We start from the raw sequence: 15,586 nt of genomic DNA on the forward strand, positions 1-15,586 counted from the left end.
CCTCGTCCTACTTGGGACCTGTGCCAATGCCTTGTCCCCGCAACCTTGTGAAGTGTACCGTGTAGGTACCTGGCAAACACAGAGGGCGCACCATCCATTGAGCTCTGGTGTTTGCGTTTCCTCGACGCCAGGATGGTCCGCGTCAACAAGACGGGTGATTATTCACGATCCATCTGATGACCGCCGTGGGGGTTTTTTTTTTCATGTTCCCCAAGACCGAGTGTTTGCATCAAGGACGGCAGCCATTGGTTTACACTAATTAAACGGGCCGCTCCGATGGTTCATTTCCAGTTCCGCTGCCTTTGAGCAGTGGCTAACTTTGCCCCACACTGAGTCATTCCACACAGAAGGGGTCCTCGAATTTTCAAGGACGGATGTTCATCGGAAGACCCATTTCTCATTCTCAAACGTCCCGTGGTCCTTCTCCAGATTGTTTCGACCCCTCCCCGTGGCGAGTTTGAGAAGTGCTGGTTTTTGTATCTCACCTTGACCGGAGCAGTGTTCATCCTGGGCATCGTCAAAGACCGTCATGGCTGTAAGTCGGACCCTGACGCAATCGCCTAGACAAGACTTCCTGTCCTCTATTCTTGGCTGACCCGAGCAGTCTTTCTACATTGAGAACAAGAATGTCGGCAACAAGGCCGAGAGCGAAGACTGGAGGAGTATGCATCCACCTCGGACTTGCAGCTAGCTTATGTGGGCATTGATGTCTGACGGCTCACCAGTTCGCGGCTACAATCCCTTGACACCCCCCAACTTGCTTCAGCATGAGATCCCGCAGACGCCCGAGTCAAAGAGGACTGTGCTCCAAGGCCGCGAAGAGGCCGAAGCCATTGTCAATGGTGTCGATGCGAAGAACAGGTTACTGGTCGTCATCGGCCCCTGTTCCATTCATGACCCCAAGGCTGCCCTGGAGTATTGCGATCTGCTGCTCAAGGAGAAGGAGAAGCATAAGGATGAGCTCCTCATTGTCATGCGCTCCTACCTCGAGAAGCCGCGCACCACAGTGGGCTGGAAGGGTCTGATCAACGACCCGGATATCGACAACAGCTTCAACATCAACAAGGGTCTCCGTCTGAGCAGGCAACTGTTCGTCGACCTCACTTCCAAGGGCATGCCCATCGCCAGTGAGATGCTGGACACCATCAGCCCGCAGTTCCTGGCCGATCTGCTCAGCGTCGGCGCCGTCGGCGCCAGGACGACTGAGAGCCAGCTCCATCGCGAGCTGGCCAGCGGCCTCAGCTTCCCCGTGGGCTTCAAGAATGGCACTGACGGGAGCCTGACGGTCGCGGTGGATGCCATTGGGGCTGTCAAGCACCCTCATCACTTCCTCTCTGTCACGAAGCCCGGCGTGGTTGCTATTGTCGGAACCGTGGGCAACGACGACTGCTTCGTAATTTTGCGCGGCGGCACCAAGGGAACCAACTACGATGCCCAGAGCATTGCGGAGGCCAAGGCCGCCCTCGCTAAAGCCGGGCTGCGCCAGCGGCTCATGGTGGACTGCAGCCACGGCAACTCGCTCAAGAATCACAAGAACCAGCCCAAGGTCGCGGCCACGTTGGCGGAGCAGATCGAAAAGGGCGAGGATGGCATCATGGGTGTCATGATTGAGAGCAACATTAACGAGGGTGAGTGGTTTCCACTACCAAGATCCCGTTCTTCGGGGCGGTTGCTAACTTAAGACCAGGCAACCAGAAGGTTCCCAAGGAGGGCAAAGAGGGTCTCAAGTACGGCGTGAGCATTACCGATGCCTGCATCGGTTGGGAGGACACAGTTCAGGTCCTGGACCTCCTGGCAAATGCAGTCAAGCAGCGGAGAGAGGTGCAGAGCAAGGCCGGTAGCGCTTAGGTTTGAAGGAGAACTATCGAAGTTACATTGCGGGGAGAGGTGGGGGGGTTGTGTCCACCATCTGGTAGGTACTGCGGCAGTGGCAATTGGCGTCTGGTGAAGGGGATCTCGAGGGTCGCAAAAACAAACTAGAAAAGGGGGATGTGCTCAAAAAAAAAAAAAAAAAGGGAACCACGGAGATGCTCAAAAAACACCAGGTAGTCCGGTAATAATTTGTTTTTTCTTGTTCACTTCTTTTCTTTCTCTTTACATTACAGAGATTCCAGCCAAGGGTACCCGTTAACGGGTACCTTCCGTTGCCCTGACCCTCCGTACCTATTCCAGTTGAGATGGAGGATAGGCAACGTATTTCCTAGGTTGAGATTTGTGACAAGAGAGGACGCCTCCGGCCGGAGGACACTAACTGGGCAACGGGCCATTTCGGGCCAGCAGCAGGAGCAGCAGTCTGCATCGGGTGAGGTGGTGACGGAATGTGGGGTCGACGACCGGCTCTGCGGAGAAAGTGTTTGGCCGCGGGAGTCTGGAGACAGAGCTTGATTGGCGGACCAATGAGACGGCCAGAGTTCCTAAGAATCCCGAATTTGAGAAACCTGACCTGCCTTGACCCTCACGAAGCTTTGAGCCTGCTACCTCATTCAAACCGACAGCGGCAGCGAATTGCCTTGTCAAACCGACCCACGACACCTCCCCACGCTCCGCAAGGTGTAGTCGACCATGCTGGCGAGGTCCTGCCTGCGCTCGGCGCGCGCCTTTTCCGGCCTGCGAAATGGCGCCGTGCACGTCTCCAAGGTTCGTGCGTGCCCGCCGTTCGGTTGTTCGGCCGGGGTTTCTGGCTCGTCGCCCGCTCAGTCCGTTGTCGCATGATGCCAGCGCTTTGTCGACGACTCGACGCCCAACTCGCCCAATTGCCTGCGCCGCTCCCGTTGAGGGCTTCTCAACGGGCTGTGTTCACCCTTCGTGCCCTCTCAAGTGCTAATAACGCCTTGTTAACAGCGCGCCGCGTCGTCCTCAAGCTCTGGGGCTAATGCCGAGTCGCCCCTCCGGCTGAACATTGCTGCTGCCGCTGCCACCGCCGTCGCTGCCAGCTCGATCGCCTGGTACTACCATCTCTACGGCCCTACTGCGGACGCCGCTACGCCCGCTGAGGAGGGGTGAGTGCTCTATCGGGGACTTGGCCCGCTCTTGACCGCGGCGCCGCCGTGCCGGACGGCTATTGCGGCATATTCGGCGACGACGTGGTTGAGGGCTGCCCATGTCCAGAAACACCAACAGGATCATGAGGCTCACTGTCGGCATAGTCTTCACCCCACCAAGTACCCCTGGGTTCACCAGCAGTGGTTCAAGACCTTCGACCACCAGGCGTAAGCGAAACCTTCCTTCCCCCCGTTTCTTCCCGGACCCACCGGATCGCTGGTCCTGACATATAACCCCCCCCCTCCCAACAGTCTCCGGCGAGGCTTCCAGGTGTACCGCGAGGTCTGCGCCTCGTGCCATTCGCTTAGCCGTGTGCCCTACCGCGCTCTCGTCGGCACCATCCTGACCCTCGACGAGGCCAAGGCTCTTGCCGAGGAGAACGAGTACGATTCCGAGCCCAACGAGCAGGGCGAGATTGAGAAGCGCCCTGGCAAGCTTTCCGACTACCTTCCCGACCCGTACAAGAACGAGGAGGCCGCTCGTTTCGCCAACAATGGCGCCCTGCCCCCCGATCTCAGCCTGATTGTCAAGGGCCGCCATGGCGGCTGCGACTACATCTTCAGCCTTCTGACCGGCTACCCCGATGAGCCCCCCGCCGGTGCTCAGGTCGGCGCCGGCCTCAACTTCAACCCCTACTTCCCCGGCACCGGCATTGCCATGGCCCGTGTCCTGTACGACGGCCTGGTCGACTACGAGGACGGCACCCCTGCGACCACCTCCCAGATGGCCAAGGATGTCACCGAGTTCCTCAACTGGGCCGCCGAGCCCGAGATGGATGACCGGAAACGCATGGGCATGAAGGTTCTTGTCGCCACTTCGGTTCTGTTCGCCCTGAGCGTCTGGGTCAAGCGTTACAAGTGGGCCTGGCTCAAGTCGAGGAAGATCGTCTACGACCCCCCCAAGACCCCCAACACCCCTCCTCGTCTCTGAGCGAGCCAACAAGCAGGCCGAGCCGGAAGGTCTTTGACGCTTGACCTTTCTTTACATCATGTACCATATAAGTGCTAGGCTTGCCCACGTTCCCCGGTCTGGTGTAGACCAGGCGGAGAGGGGCACAGAGAGGGGCACAGAGGGGACGCCACTCGAGCGATGGGCAGAGAGAGGGGAATGCTGGGTGGGTAGACCTGGTTAAGGAGTGTAAATCAAAAACGTTTCGGTCTCAATCTAGACTCTATTTCTTTTGTTCCCACTCATGGATGTGCTGGGCACTGGCCAGCAGCTACCCGCTGTCGTGCCGATGCCGATGTATTGTTGCACTGATGTGCGTATTACCTTACATAGAGCTCATCGATCTCATTTTGTTCTGTTTCCACCTACCGACCCCCGTTTTCAACGTCAGTCTCGATCCCACAACAAACGAGCTGCTGCACTGTGGCCCCTCATTTTTTTTTCTACATATCGTCTCATTCCTCAGCTCCCGAATATGCGACTCATCCACCCATCTTCATTCCGCCACCCGAGACTGTGAGACGACATCATGTCAAACTCCGCCACGTTCCGTTTCAACCAAAACATCAGCGCCAACGACTTGCTCTATGGCTTCGAGACTTGCGACGATGAAGAAACGAGGGAGTATCTGTCCTCGCTCATCGCCTCTGGCTCAGTCCCGCAGGCTGAGCTGGACATGTTGCGGGAGATCAGTCTTGGGCGCGGGGTCGAGGAGTGGGAAATGCTCTTTGAGTGCGCGTCTGCACTGAGGGAGAGGAGCGGGGTTTCAAAACCAGGTGGTTATGGTGAGTCCGAGGAGGAGAGCTTGGTTCCCTTCCTTGAAGCTGTGATGGCTGGACGAGATCGAGTTTGTGAACACGGGATCGTGGCTTCGTCGGACGGGCGGCACCAGGCTACCACGGACGAGTACGCAAGTCAAGGGACAAATTTGCCAAAAAGACGCAAGAAAGGGAAGGGGGTGTCGCCATTCTGGGACGACCAGGACAACTTGAATGAGAAGATTACACCCTGCCGGTGCGATGCGCCTCGTGGCCGGCCGCACAGCCAAGTCCTTCGCCATCCGACTCTCGAGCAGATGAAAGAGGCGAACGGAGTCGTGCAATCTGAAGATGAGGATCTGAAACCACCGCTCGACAGTCTTGACTTGTTGCCTACGGCCGAGGAGAGCATACTCTGGGACACGGCCGAGGCACAGCCAACCATCACTCCGTCCTCGCCACCACCCGAACCAGAGGCATCGAACCCTCCAACCCAGCGAGGAAAAACATCGGGCTCAAAATCCCCATTCTTTATCACCCCTAAACCAGCTCGCCCACTCTGGACGCCAACGTCAACAGCCAATCCAACCGCTCCCTCGACCCAAACCAAGAAACGCCCCCGGCCACCACGAGGTGTCATCTCCAGCCTTCCCATCCCGCCCCTCTCCTCCTCCCACTTCGGCCTAATCCAAGAAGAGCTCGCCACGGACCCCTTCCGCCTCCTCGTCGCCGTCACCTTCCTCGTCAAAACCCGCGGCCGGGACGCGATCCCCGTCTTTCGCGAACTCGTGTCCCGCTGGCCCGGTCCCGCAGAGCTTGCGGCGGCCGACCCAGCAGAGGTGACGGCGTTGATCCGCCCTCTGGGCCTGTCCACGGTGCGGTGCAACGTGATTCAGAAGTATGCGAGGACGTGGCTTGAGAAGCCTCCGAGGAGGGAGGTGAGATATGGTGTGAAGAACTATCCGAGGCCGGGAGACGGGAGGGAGGTGAGAGCGGGGCAGGAGTTCGGGCCTGAGGATGAGGATCCAGGGCACCGACCCGTAAACGCTGTCCAGGACGCGAAGGAGAGAGGGATCGGGTGGGCGTGGGAGATTGGACACTTCACCCAAGGCCCCTACGCGCTTGATTCGTGGAGGATATTTTGTCGGGATGTGCTGTTGGGGAGGTCAAGTCATTGGACGGGGAGGGGGGAAAGGCTGGGGTTCCAGCCCGAGTGGATGAGGGTGTTGCCGAGGGATAAGGAGTTGAGGGCTTGCTTGAGGTGGATGTGGTATGTTGCGTTCCCCCGAGGCGTTCTTTTCGGGATCAGGGATGTTGCTAACTGACTACGCACAGGATGAAGGAAGGTTGGGAATGGGACCCGGAGACCGGCGAACGGGAGCCTCTCCGAGAGGAACTGCGCCGGGCGGTGGATGAGGGTCGTGTTGGCTATGACGACAATGGGAGTTTGATCATTCTGGAGGCAACAGAAACCAGTTCGGAGTAGTTGGAGGAAAGGCTCTCTCTTCTCTTCAAATCCGGTAACGAAGGCTTGTGATGGTTCAGAGCGGCTTCTGACGAACCCTGGAAGTGCAATCATCCGTTCCATGGCCTTGGTGCCAAGGGTGGCCTCTTGTAATACTTGACTACCTGATAATGGATTAATCTTGAAGGCCCTGTAGTAGCATGTATGAGAGCATCAAAAGGTATTAGGTTGCGAGTTTTACGATCTGGACTGGACTGCTTGCCACAAGAAATATTCTTTAACATTATGGGCTTTGATGTACACAATGCGATCTCTCCAATTCGTTCCATCCATTCTTACAGGCTCTGTTGCTTGTGGAAAGTTGAAAGGAGCTTCTTCTCTGGCACACCGGTCTTCTGACCGAGACCTTCTACGCCGTACCATCGATGCCAACCGTATCTGAAGCTCAGAGCGAGCGGCAATCGCCAGGCAGTCAAAAAATCTCTACACTTTAATTGTCAACACCACTCATTGCGAACGGCCAAACTCAAGATGCGTCCTGTCGCTCGTTCTTCCCAAACTCTCGGCCTCGTCGCCCTCGTCATCAGCGGTGTTGTCACCAAGCAGGCTGTCCAGATACAGGAATTTACCAAAACCTGCGCATATTCCAAGTCTACGCTGAGTGACGGTCACCACTGGCTGCGTACTGCCTGCCGACACGACATGATGGCGGTATGGGGATACGATACGACCTGGTACGCCTTACCAATCTGACCCCGTTGCGGACAACGGAACAGCAACTGACTAAGGAAAATAGGCTGGACCTCGACAATTGCGTGGGAAACTTGGCGGGGAAGCTCGTCGTACAAGACAGGTAAAACTCCCCAATTCGTCATCTTCTACAGCCACGGCTGACTTTGTACGGCGCAGAGGAAGATATTCGGCGAGCTGTTCCAAGTGCCGCCTCTACAAGGAGTGGCAGATCGAGACCATGATGCTCGAATGCTCTTGTATCGGCTTGGATGGAACAGTGCACATCACCGATCTTGACCTCAGTAAGTTCCATAGCGATTCTTCCTCTTTGATCGACACAAACTGACACCCGCCATCTGGAACGCAGACACTGCTCTCCGAAACCAGCATGGAACTCTGGCCTGCTTCGATCACGTGGGAAACTCGTCGGCACCTCGCCCCTAACTGTACGGATGGACCGAGGCTCAGGACGAGGATGACAGAACTGTAGCCTCACCCGTTGCTCGTTGAGAACAGTGCATGGAGTGAAAACACATAGAGCCACTCGGCTATAGAAGTTCGTTGGGTTGCGATAATAATCACGCAATCGAGATTATTACCACCTCAAGGAAATGAGATCCTCAGGCCTTATTGCGTAGTAAGAAAGAGGTCAAAAATGACTTGGCGCCGAGGTGGATTTTCGCTTTGGGCTCTAGGGTGCAACGCTGAGATGATGATGCAGGTATCAGGATCCGCAGTGCCATGTCGTCATCGATATATATCCGGCTATGCACCCCCAAATGTTGTTTCTCAGGGAGAAACTCGGCACCCAGATATCAGGTTAGGATCGAACCTTGATGTCCCCAAGATGCTCGTGTTTGTAGGTACCATACTAAAGTTCCTGAAAAGATCGTAGTCACAGACCAAAGCATCAGATCATCATGGTATCGAAAGGATAGCTCGAAAGCGGCTATCCAATCCATGAAACATCACCCTACCCGGCCGGTCTAGCAACAGGTGGCAGAATATTATGTTTGTTACGAGAAGTTCAAGGGCCAAAAAGCCATCGTAACAAGCAGCGATCAGAGTATTGGTTGCGCCACTGCCACATTGATAGCCATGGTGGCTGCCAGCCCCTTAGTTCTTACCTCTCAGGAGAGAAGCAAGATGTCCAGGAGCCGAAGAAGCGCGTGGAAGGGCCATGGACAAGATTGTCACCTCCTGGCCTCCTACTTCCGAGACAAGGGCAACTGTAAGAGGTTGCGGCGGAGGCAGTCAAGCAGGTTAACGGAAAGCGGCATCCCTTCAATACTACAGTGTATGTACCAAATGGTCGTAGATGGCATACCGCGCCTCTCAGAGTAGGGTTCTGTCACTAAATTTGACAACGGAGATAGGGGTGGATGGCCAGAGACATTCAACACCAAGGTTCACTCGCACCTCTTCCTGACCCAGTACGCTCTATCGTACACGACGCGCGGCAGCACCATCATGAATAACGCCAGCATCACTGGGTACATTAGCAGGTGAAAGTCTCTCCTCGACTGTATGTCGAACAAGGGCATCATCGTGTCCCTCACGCGGGCTTTGACCAACCAACAAGCCAGCGAAGAGGTCCGGGTTAACGCGGTGGTTCGGGGCCCTGCCTGGACATCATGATAATGCCACGAGAGGACACAGGAGCAGGTCGCCAAACCCCATAGGCCGGTCGTCACGTAGATCTGCTGCCGAGGTTGGTGATCAGCGGAAGGAGCCCTCGAACCATTTCTGGCCTGGCCGGATGGATCTTCGTTGACAGGCCAAGCGAGATGCTGCAGTGGAGGTCTCTTTGCGGCCAGTTGAACCCTTGCAAGCCGGTGTTGGCTTGATTCTTGCGCTCAGGCTCACCAACTGACAGGATTACAGAAGGTGACAAGAGCCAGGTGATGTTCGAGAACCTGGAATGAGGCCCGGCTGCAGTCCCACTGCCTGACTCCTTTGATCCTAGCGCCACCCCATAGCTTGAACAACGGCCGTACGCCTGTCATTAACGCACTGTGGCTAGGATCAATCATCGGGGGGCAAATCCAAACAAAAAACAGACCGGCCCGGTGCAAGACGTCCCTTGCAGGGAGACATGTGAGAAATTTAAACGCCACTTGAAGTATCAGGACGGCTGAAAAAGTTGTCATGCATTGTCAGGCTATCATAACCCCTCGTGGACGCCTTGTTTCATATGCTACATCGGATCATGACGGTCGATGAACGCTCGTGTCTGCCATCACCCGTCCTCCACTTCCACGCCGTCTAAAAGTCGTGCCTCGCACTGTTTGCGGCTCGTCGCGCTTGCGGTGTTCCTGGACTGGACCTCGAGTTCTGGTCGAATGCGTTTTGAGGCGTTCGATTGTGGACATCTCCAACCAGACTTTCCCAGGGCCATTGGCATCGCAGCTTCACTCATCGTCCACTTCCCTGTCAGAGGAAATCCTTTGGGGCCCTCGCATCTTCGGCATCACATCCTGATGAACGGCGAACTCACCCAGCCTCACCGCCACCAGCACATCTCCAAGGCTCCTCCTGGACTTCCGGCATGATGGAGCCCGATGCCGTGCACCAGCTGATCAGGCCTGCTTCCACAGCCCTGATGCTGGTGCTGACGGGACCGAGCCTTACCCGCTTCTTCAAGGCAAAGACGCGTTTGGGAGAAGGATACATTCGGCTCGGTCATGACGAGTCGCGGTACGAAGACCGTGATGGTATTGCCACCGAAGACTCCCTCCGGGCATATTCAGACACTCGACCGCGAGTTGCCCTTTGGGTGGCGGCAGTTGTTGGCTTTGGGTCCTCAGTTGCTTCGAGGGTACTGATTCCGAGGAGCGACGGTCTTGGAGGTGTCTTCCCCGAAGTGTCCGCCTGGGCAGAGCCGGCGTGCTGGGTATGGCTTCTCATAACCGCAAAATTGGGCGATATATGCCGTAGGTGGGTATGTATGACTAATATCTTCACAGGCTCTCCTTTGCACACAATGTGCCCTTCTTCCCCCAAGACACCAATATCAGGTCAAGTTCCGGCTCACCGTCTTCGGCCTGTTGTCTTCCTTGCTGATTGCGATCTCGGTTGCTCTCCTTCACGGCTACAAAGCCGTCGAGAGTCTGTTGGGCGAAGGAGCCGACGCAGTGACACGGGCTCTGGGCCTGCTCAACCTGCTTCAACTCGTTGCAGCCGTGGCCTCGGCCCTGGCTTTTGCTGGCATTCCCCGACGGCCCGATGTCTTCGACGCCAATGGGCTGGTGGACCAGCAGCACACCTTCTCCCTCCTATCTGTGTTCACGTTCTCCTGGAACCGAAGCATCTTCAATGTCGCCAAGGAGCGACAAATGAACATCCATGACATTCCCAACCTGGACTATATCACCCGATCAAGGTATCTGCAGCAAAGGTTCCTCGAGAGACGGACCGGCGGTCCCCTCTGGAAGCAGCTCATCAAGGCTCATGCTGTGGAGCTTGCCCTGCAGTGGCTCTTGACCTTGATCATCGCCCTCCTTGCCCTGTTCCCACAGGTTGTTCTTTACAATTTCCTGTCCAGGATCGAGCGAAGCCAGCAGCGCGAATCCCGCGACCCGACCGTTTTCATCTGGGTCTTTGGCCTACTGCTCAGCCAGATATTCCAGGTTGGAGTCAACAACTGGCTCAAGTGGATCACGGCCAGCCGTCTCGAGATTCCGGTCGGCTCTCTCCTGCAATCCTTGGTCTTTTCCAAGGCTCTCCGACAATACGAAACCGCGCCCCCGGGCCAGAATGAGGACAAGGACAGCACCTCGAACAAGAACTCAGCCGGGAAGCCAGTCACGGATGGCAAGGCGAAAAAGGGCAAGATGTCAGAGACACGGCAGTCAGTGGTGAACCACATGAAGCTGGATAGGTATGCCTTTTGGTTGTGCACCGGCGCTTAGGTTTACGCTTCTGACGACGTTCCAGCGGCCGGGTCAATATCTTCTGCACCTACAACAACAACTTCCCCATGGCCATCTTCAAGCTCATTTTTGCTGGCGGATTTGCTGTCAAATTGATGGGCTGGCTGCCAGTTGTGTGCGGTCTGATGGCCGGTTCCCTCATGGTCCCGATAAGCACGATGCTATCGAGGCGGTATACGGCACTGCACTTCGGTTTGATGAAGTATCGTGATGGAAAGGCCCATCTTCTGACCGAGGCCTTGCAAGGGATGCGCCAAATCCGGTACTCCGCACTCGAACAGCATTGGGAAGACAAGATCCTGGCTTCCCGGAACGAAGAGCTTAGGCAGTACTGGAAGGTGGCCCTGTGGCAATGTCTGGTCGTATTCATCGTGAATCTTGGTCCGCTCTTGCTCGCGAGCGTCACCTTCACCATCTACGTCTGGCAGCGCGGCACAGGCATCCGGGCTTCCGTCATCTTCACGGCTCTGGGTCTCTTTGACCAGCTTGACGAAGCCGTCGCGCTGTTGCCGCTCCTCCAGATGTACCTGCTCGAGGCCTGGACAAGCGCAGTGAGACTGGAGAAGTACTTCAACCAGACAGACAAAGAACCCGTGGCGGAGCCAGGGGACAGCATCGCTTTTGAGAGCGCCACCGTGGCATGGCCGACACTCCAGGACACTGACTCCCCCCAGGAAAGGGAGGGAGACGAACAACAGCGAGAGATGCGCTCAACGCTCCGGGATGTCACCCTCGACTTTCCAATCGGGAAGCTCAGCGTCATCGCCGGGAAAACGGGCGCAGGCAAGAGCCTCCTGCTTGCCGCTCTCCTGGGCGAAGTGAAACTTCTTGCGGGCAAAGTCAGCATGCCCCCCGTCCCGGAAATCGATGAGAACGCCAACTTCATCTCTGAGGATGACTGGATCGTCCCGCAGTTGACCGCTTTCGTCTCTCAGACCCCTTGGATCGAAGGTGGCACCGTCAGGGAGAATATCGTGTTTGGCCTGCCGTTTGTCGAAGCCCGCTACCGCAAGGTCATTGCTGCTTGTGCTCTCGAGAAGGACATTGAGCTCTTGGTGGACGGCGACGAGACAGAAGTTGGGCCTAAGGGGGTCACTCTGTCTGGCGGGCAACGCTGGCGTGTTGCCCTTGCCCGTGCCCTCTACTCGCGCGCTGGCATTCTCATCCTTGACGATGTCCTCAGCGCAGTGGACGCCCACGTCGGAAGGCTCATTGTCGACAAAGCTCTCACTGAAGAACTCGCTCGGGGGAGGACCCGTATCTTGGCCACTCACCATTCCGACCTGGTGCTGCCGCACGCAAGCTACCTGGTCCGCCTCCGCAGTGGGACGGTTGAAGCAGTCGAACACTTGTCGCCAGTGGACGACGGCCCCGACGCGAAGCATGATATCCAGAACGGTGCACGGGTGGGGATCACTGACGCGGCCCTTGTTGAGACTCAAAACGGCCAATCCGCCGAGGGCCGGCCGAAAAAAGCCAAGAAGGATGAAGAGCAGAGAGAGACGGGACACGTCAAGTGGAGAGTCTACAAGGCCTACTATAAAGCTAGCGGCGGCGCGGCGGTGTGGCTGCTCGGAGTGGGCATTCTGATCCTTGGCCATTCGCTCACCGTGGCCAGAAACTGGAGTCTGAAGGAACTGTCGCAGCAGGCAGCGGCCGAAACAGCCCACCTGGTCTCCCGGGCAGCACAGCTCGTCACCTCCTTCATGTATACCGAGGAGCTGATCTCGCTGAGGGTGTTGGGGTCCCAGCATGGAATCTTCTTCTGTGAGTCCCGGAGCGCTTCTCTGGATGAGGATGATACCATCTAACGGACTGAATTCCCAGGGCTGGGCGCCTATGTTGTCATCGAGTTTCTGATGCTTCTCGTACAGCTAGTTAGGGTCATCGTCTTCTTCTTGATCGGCTTGAAGGCGGCTCGGGCTCTCTTCGAGCGCATGACACACGCCATCCTGCGCGCTCCACTGCGCTGGATTGACACGGTCCCCGCCGGCCGCATCCTGAACCGCTTCACCTCCGACACTTTCATGGTGGACAGGCGGCTCACCAATGTGACCTTTACCTTCCTCCGCAATGTTTTGTTTTTGGTTGTCATCATTGCTACCAGGTATGTCTTCTCTTTCGTCTTCCTCAGGACCCCTCACGCATAGGCAGTTGCTAACTGGAACATCTCCAGTCTTTCGGTGTCAGCCTACGTCATCTTTTTTGGCGTTTTCCTCTTCATGCTCTACGTGCGTATAGCGCAGGAGTATATCATGTGCGCTCGCGAGGTCAAGCGGATTGGTTCCGTGTCGCATTCCCCGATCTATGACCAGTTCAGTTCTGTGCTCTCGGGCCTCTCAACCATTCGCTCCTTTCACCGCACGAAGTACTACATGGACCGCATGTACGGCCTTATCGACAACAACGCCAAGGCTCAGTGGATGTTGTCGTTGTCCAGCCGCTGGATGGCTTTCCGTATGGGTGTCTTGGGCGCCCTGTTCGTCAGCGTGGTTGCAAACGCCGTCGCCTTCAGTCGTGTCGACGCCGCGTTGGCCGGATTCAGTCTGGCCTTCGCCCTGCGCTACACAAACGCATTGACCTCCCTCCTGCAGTCCATGACTTCGGTCGAGCTGGGGTTCAACGCCTGCGAGCGCATCCTGGAGTACGCAGAGATCGACACGGAGCCCGAGGGCGGCAAGGACGCCCCAGCCGCGTGGCCCACAGAGGGGAAGATTGAAGTTGAGAACCTGACGATTCGCTATGCAGACGACCTTCCCCCGGTGCTGAAGAATCTCAACTTTACGGTTGGCGCTGGCGAGAGGATCGGCATCGTCGGGAGGACGGGCGCTGGGAAGTCAACACTGGCAGCCGTTTTGTTTCGTCTGCTTGAACCCGTCGAAGGCTGCGTCCGCGTGGACAATATTGATATCTCGACCTTGAAGTTATCCCAGCTGCGGAGTCGACTTGCCATCATTCCGCAGGATCCTTTCCTCTTTTCGTACGTTAACACAATATTTTTCCTCCTTTCCTATGGCTTTCTCAACCCCGAGTCGGAATCTTGTTGCTAACGGGCCCATCAAATAGCGGCACCTTGCGGTCGAATCTCGACATGGAAGGTGTTCTGGACGACTACGAACTCATTGAAGCTCTCAAGCGCGTCCACCTGATCGAGCCCGAGGAGAACCTCGGGAGTCCCACGGCCACTACCGCAGATCTGGCTGTTACAACTAGCACACCCGCCGCCATTTCGTCGTTGGCAGATTCCGAGACAACGACCCAATCCTCCACCGTGTACGATGCCGAGCCGACGGTGATCGAGACAGAATCCACAGTGCCACAGCCATCCCAAGAAGCAAGGTCAATCTTCACGAACCTTTCTACCCCGATCAGCACCGGCGGAGCCAACCTGTCCCAAGGCCAGCGCCAGCTCGTCTGCCTGGCGAGGGCGCTGCTCAAGCGGCCCAAGATTGTTGTGCTCGACGAGGCCACGAGCGCTGTCGATTGCGGTACAGACAGCAGCATCCAGGAGTCGCTCCGCAAGGAGTTCGCCGCCGCCGGGTGCACTGTGTTGGTTATTGCCCACCGGCTCTCGACGGTTGCTGACTTTGACAAGGTGCTGGTGCTTGATAAGGGCAGAGTCGCGGAGTTTGGTACGCCAAGGGAGTTGCTCTTGGCTGGTATGAGGAAGGAGGTTCAGACCTCGGCCACAAAGAGGATTGATCCAGACCGCGAGGGGGACGCGAGCACGCTCCAGAGCGAAGGCGGTGGTGATGGTGGTCATGAGGCAGGAGTTGACGGCACAGGTGCTTTCTGGGAGCTGGTGCAAAAGAGCTCCGAGAAGAGCAAGCTTCTTGAGATGGTTCTCGGACCTGACAAGGACAACCTTCTGGATGAGGTGGCTTTGGCAGGCGGGGAGGAAGCGCCGGAGCAGGATCCCGCATGAGTAGCTCTCCGGTTGTCGGAGGGTTCAGCAGGCGGCTAGGGGTTATCAATTGGCAGAACCCAAGGCCCGCTTTGTCTTTGTGCTATGTATATAGATAGACTTTTAGAATGTTGGTCTGGTCGGCAAAAGGGGTTGTTGACAAGTATGCCTCGCAATGATAATAGCTAATGACCTCACCCAATCTAACAGAAGCCTTACTTGATTGCATGGTATCGGCCTGTTTATGCTGCTGTTTAAGTATTGACTCTACGGTCCATGCCGTTGAAGTTCGATATGGTATTAAAGCAGCGCTCTTCTCGTCACAGCAAGATACCGAGAGAAATCCCATCCCAACGCCATGAGCGTCCTTTTCCTGTCTGATCCCGGTGCTGCATCCATATCTATGTTCTATCTGCGATCCGATGTAAACGCCGAAATCCCCGGGAAGTCATAACGGAATGGCAGAGATGTCCGCAATGAGCGTGAAATGAGAAAGGCTGCCCCTTGCAAGATGTTCGGCTCACAGCATGCCATCGTCGTGCGACCATCTGCATCGTTGCGATTCGATGAGAGAGGAAGAAAAAAAAAAAAGAAAAAAAAAGAAAAAAAGCAAAACAAAAAAAATTGGGAAAAAAAACCGACATAAAAGATATGGGTCTCTGTGGGATAGATAGGGAATATTGACGAGGCAAGAAAGGAAAAAACGAAATCAGTGAACCCCAGAGCCATGATCAAGATGAAGGAGAGAAAACAAAAGAAGAAGGACCCGGCGACAGCCGTCCCCAATGTCTCAATGTCTGGCTCT

General features: G+C 56.2%; 5 protein-coding genes across 5 annotated transcripts; all 5 read left to right on the forward strand.

The window, feature by feature from the left end:
- Window positions 1-529: 529 nt before the first annotated feature.
- On the forward strand, window positions 530-1,848 carry VTJ83DRAFT_2110 (uncharacterized protein; the record flags this gene model as incomplete). The annotated part of the gene is made up of 4 exons (XM_071008345.1): window positions 530-535; window positions 605-662; window positions 726-1,628; window positions 1,688-1,848. The coding sequence occupies 4 exons, from the start codon at window positions 530-532 to the stop codon at window positions 1,846-1,848; spliced, it is 1,128 nt and encodes a 375-aa protein (XP_070868650.1).
- Window positions 1,849-2,562: 714 nt separating this feature from the next.
- VTJ83DRAFT_2111 (uncharacterized protein) lies at window positions 2,563-3,972 on the forward strand (the record flags this gene model as incomplete). Its single annotated transcript, XM_071008346.1, has 4 exons — window positions 2,563-2,637; window positions 2,842-2,999; window positions 3,147-3,209; window positions 3,294-3,972. 4 exons carry the CDS (start codon window positions 2,563-2,565, stop codon window positions 3,970-3,972), a joined length of 975 nt encoding a protein of 324 aa, XP_070868651.1.
- Window positions 3,973-4,519: 547 nt separating this feature from the next.
- On the forward strand, window positions 4,520-6,073 carry VTJ83DRAFT_2112 (uncharacterized protein; the record flags this gene model as incomplete). Its single annotated transcript, XM_071008347.1, has 1 exon — window positions 4,520-6,073. One exon carries the CDS (start codon window positions 4,520-4,522, stop codon window positions 6,071-6,073), a length of 1,554 nt encoding a protein of 517 aa, XP_070868652.1.
- A 671-nt stretch (window positions 6,074-6,744) lies between these two features.
- VTJ83DRAFT_2113 (uncharacterized protein) lies at window positions 6,745-7,389 on the forward strand (the record flags this gene model as incomplete). The annotated part of the gene is made up of 4 exons (XM_071008348.1): window positions 6,745-6,947; window positions 7,010-7,066; window positions 7,123-7,247; window positions 7,313-7,389. 4 exons carry the CDS (start codon window positions 6,745-6,747, stop codon window positions 7,387-7,389), a joined length of 462 nt encoding a protein of 153 aa, XP_070868653.1.
- A 2,107-nt stretch (window positions 7,390-9,496) lies between these two features.
- On the forward strand, window positions 9,497-14,802 carry VTJ83DRAFT_2114 (uncharacterized protein; the record flags this gene model as incomplete). The annotated part of the gene is made up of 6 exons (XM_071008349.1): window positions 9,497-9,838; window positions 9,912-10,825; window positions 10,882-12,644; window positions 12,705-12,984; window positions 13,054-13,857; window positions 13,944-14,802. 6 exons carry the CDS (start codon window positions 9,497-9,499, stop codon window positions 14,800-14,802), a joined length of 4,962 nt encoding a protein of 1,653 aa, XP_070868654.1.
- Window positions 14,803-15,586: the final 784 nt, after the last annotated feature.

The sequence above is a fragment of the Remersonia thermophila genome, chromosome 2, assembly GCF_042764415.1.
Source record: "Remersonia thermophila strain ATCC 22073 chromosome 2, whole genome shotgun sequence".
NCBI lineage: Eukaryota > Fungi > Ascomycota > Sordariomycetes > Sordariales > Chaetomiaceae > Remersonia > Remersonia thermophila.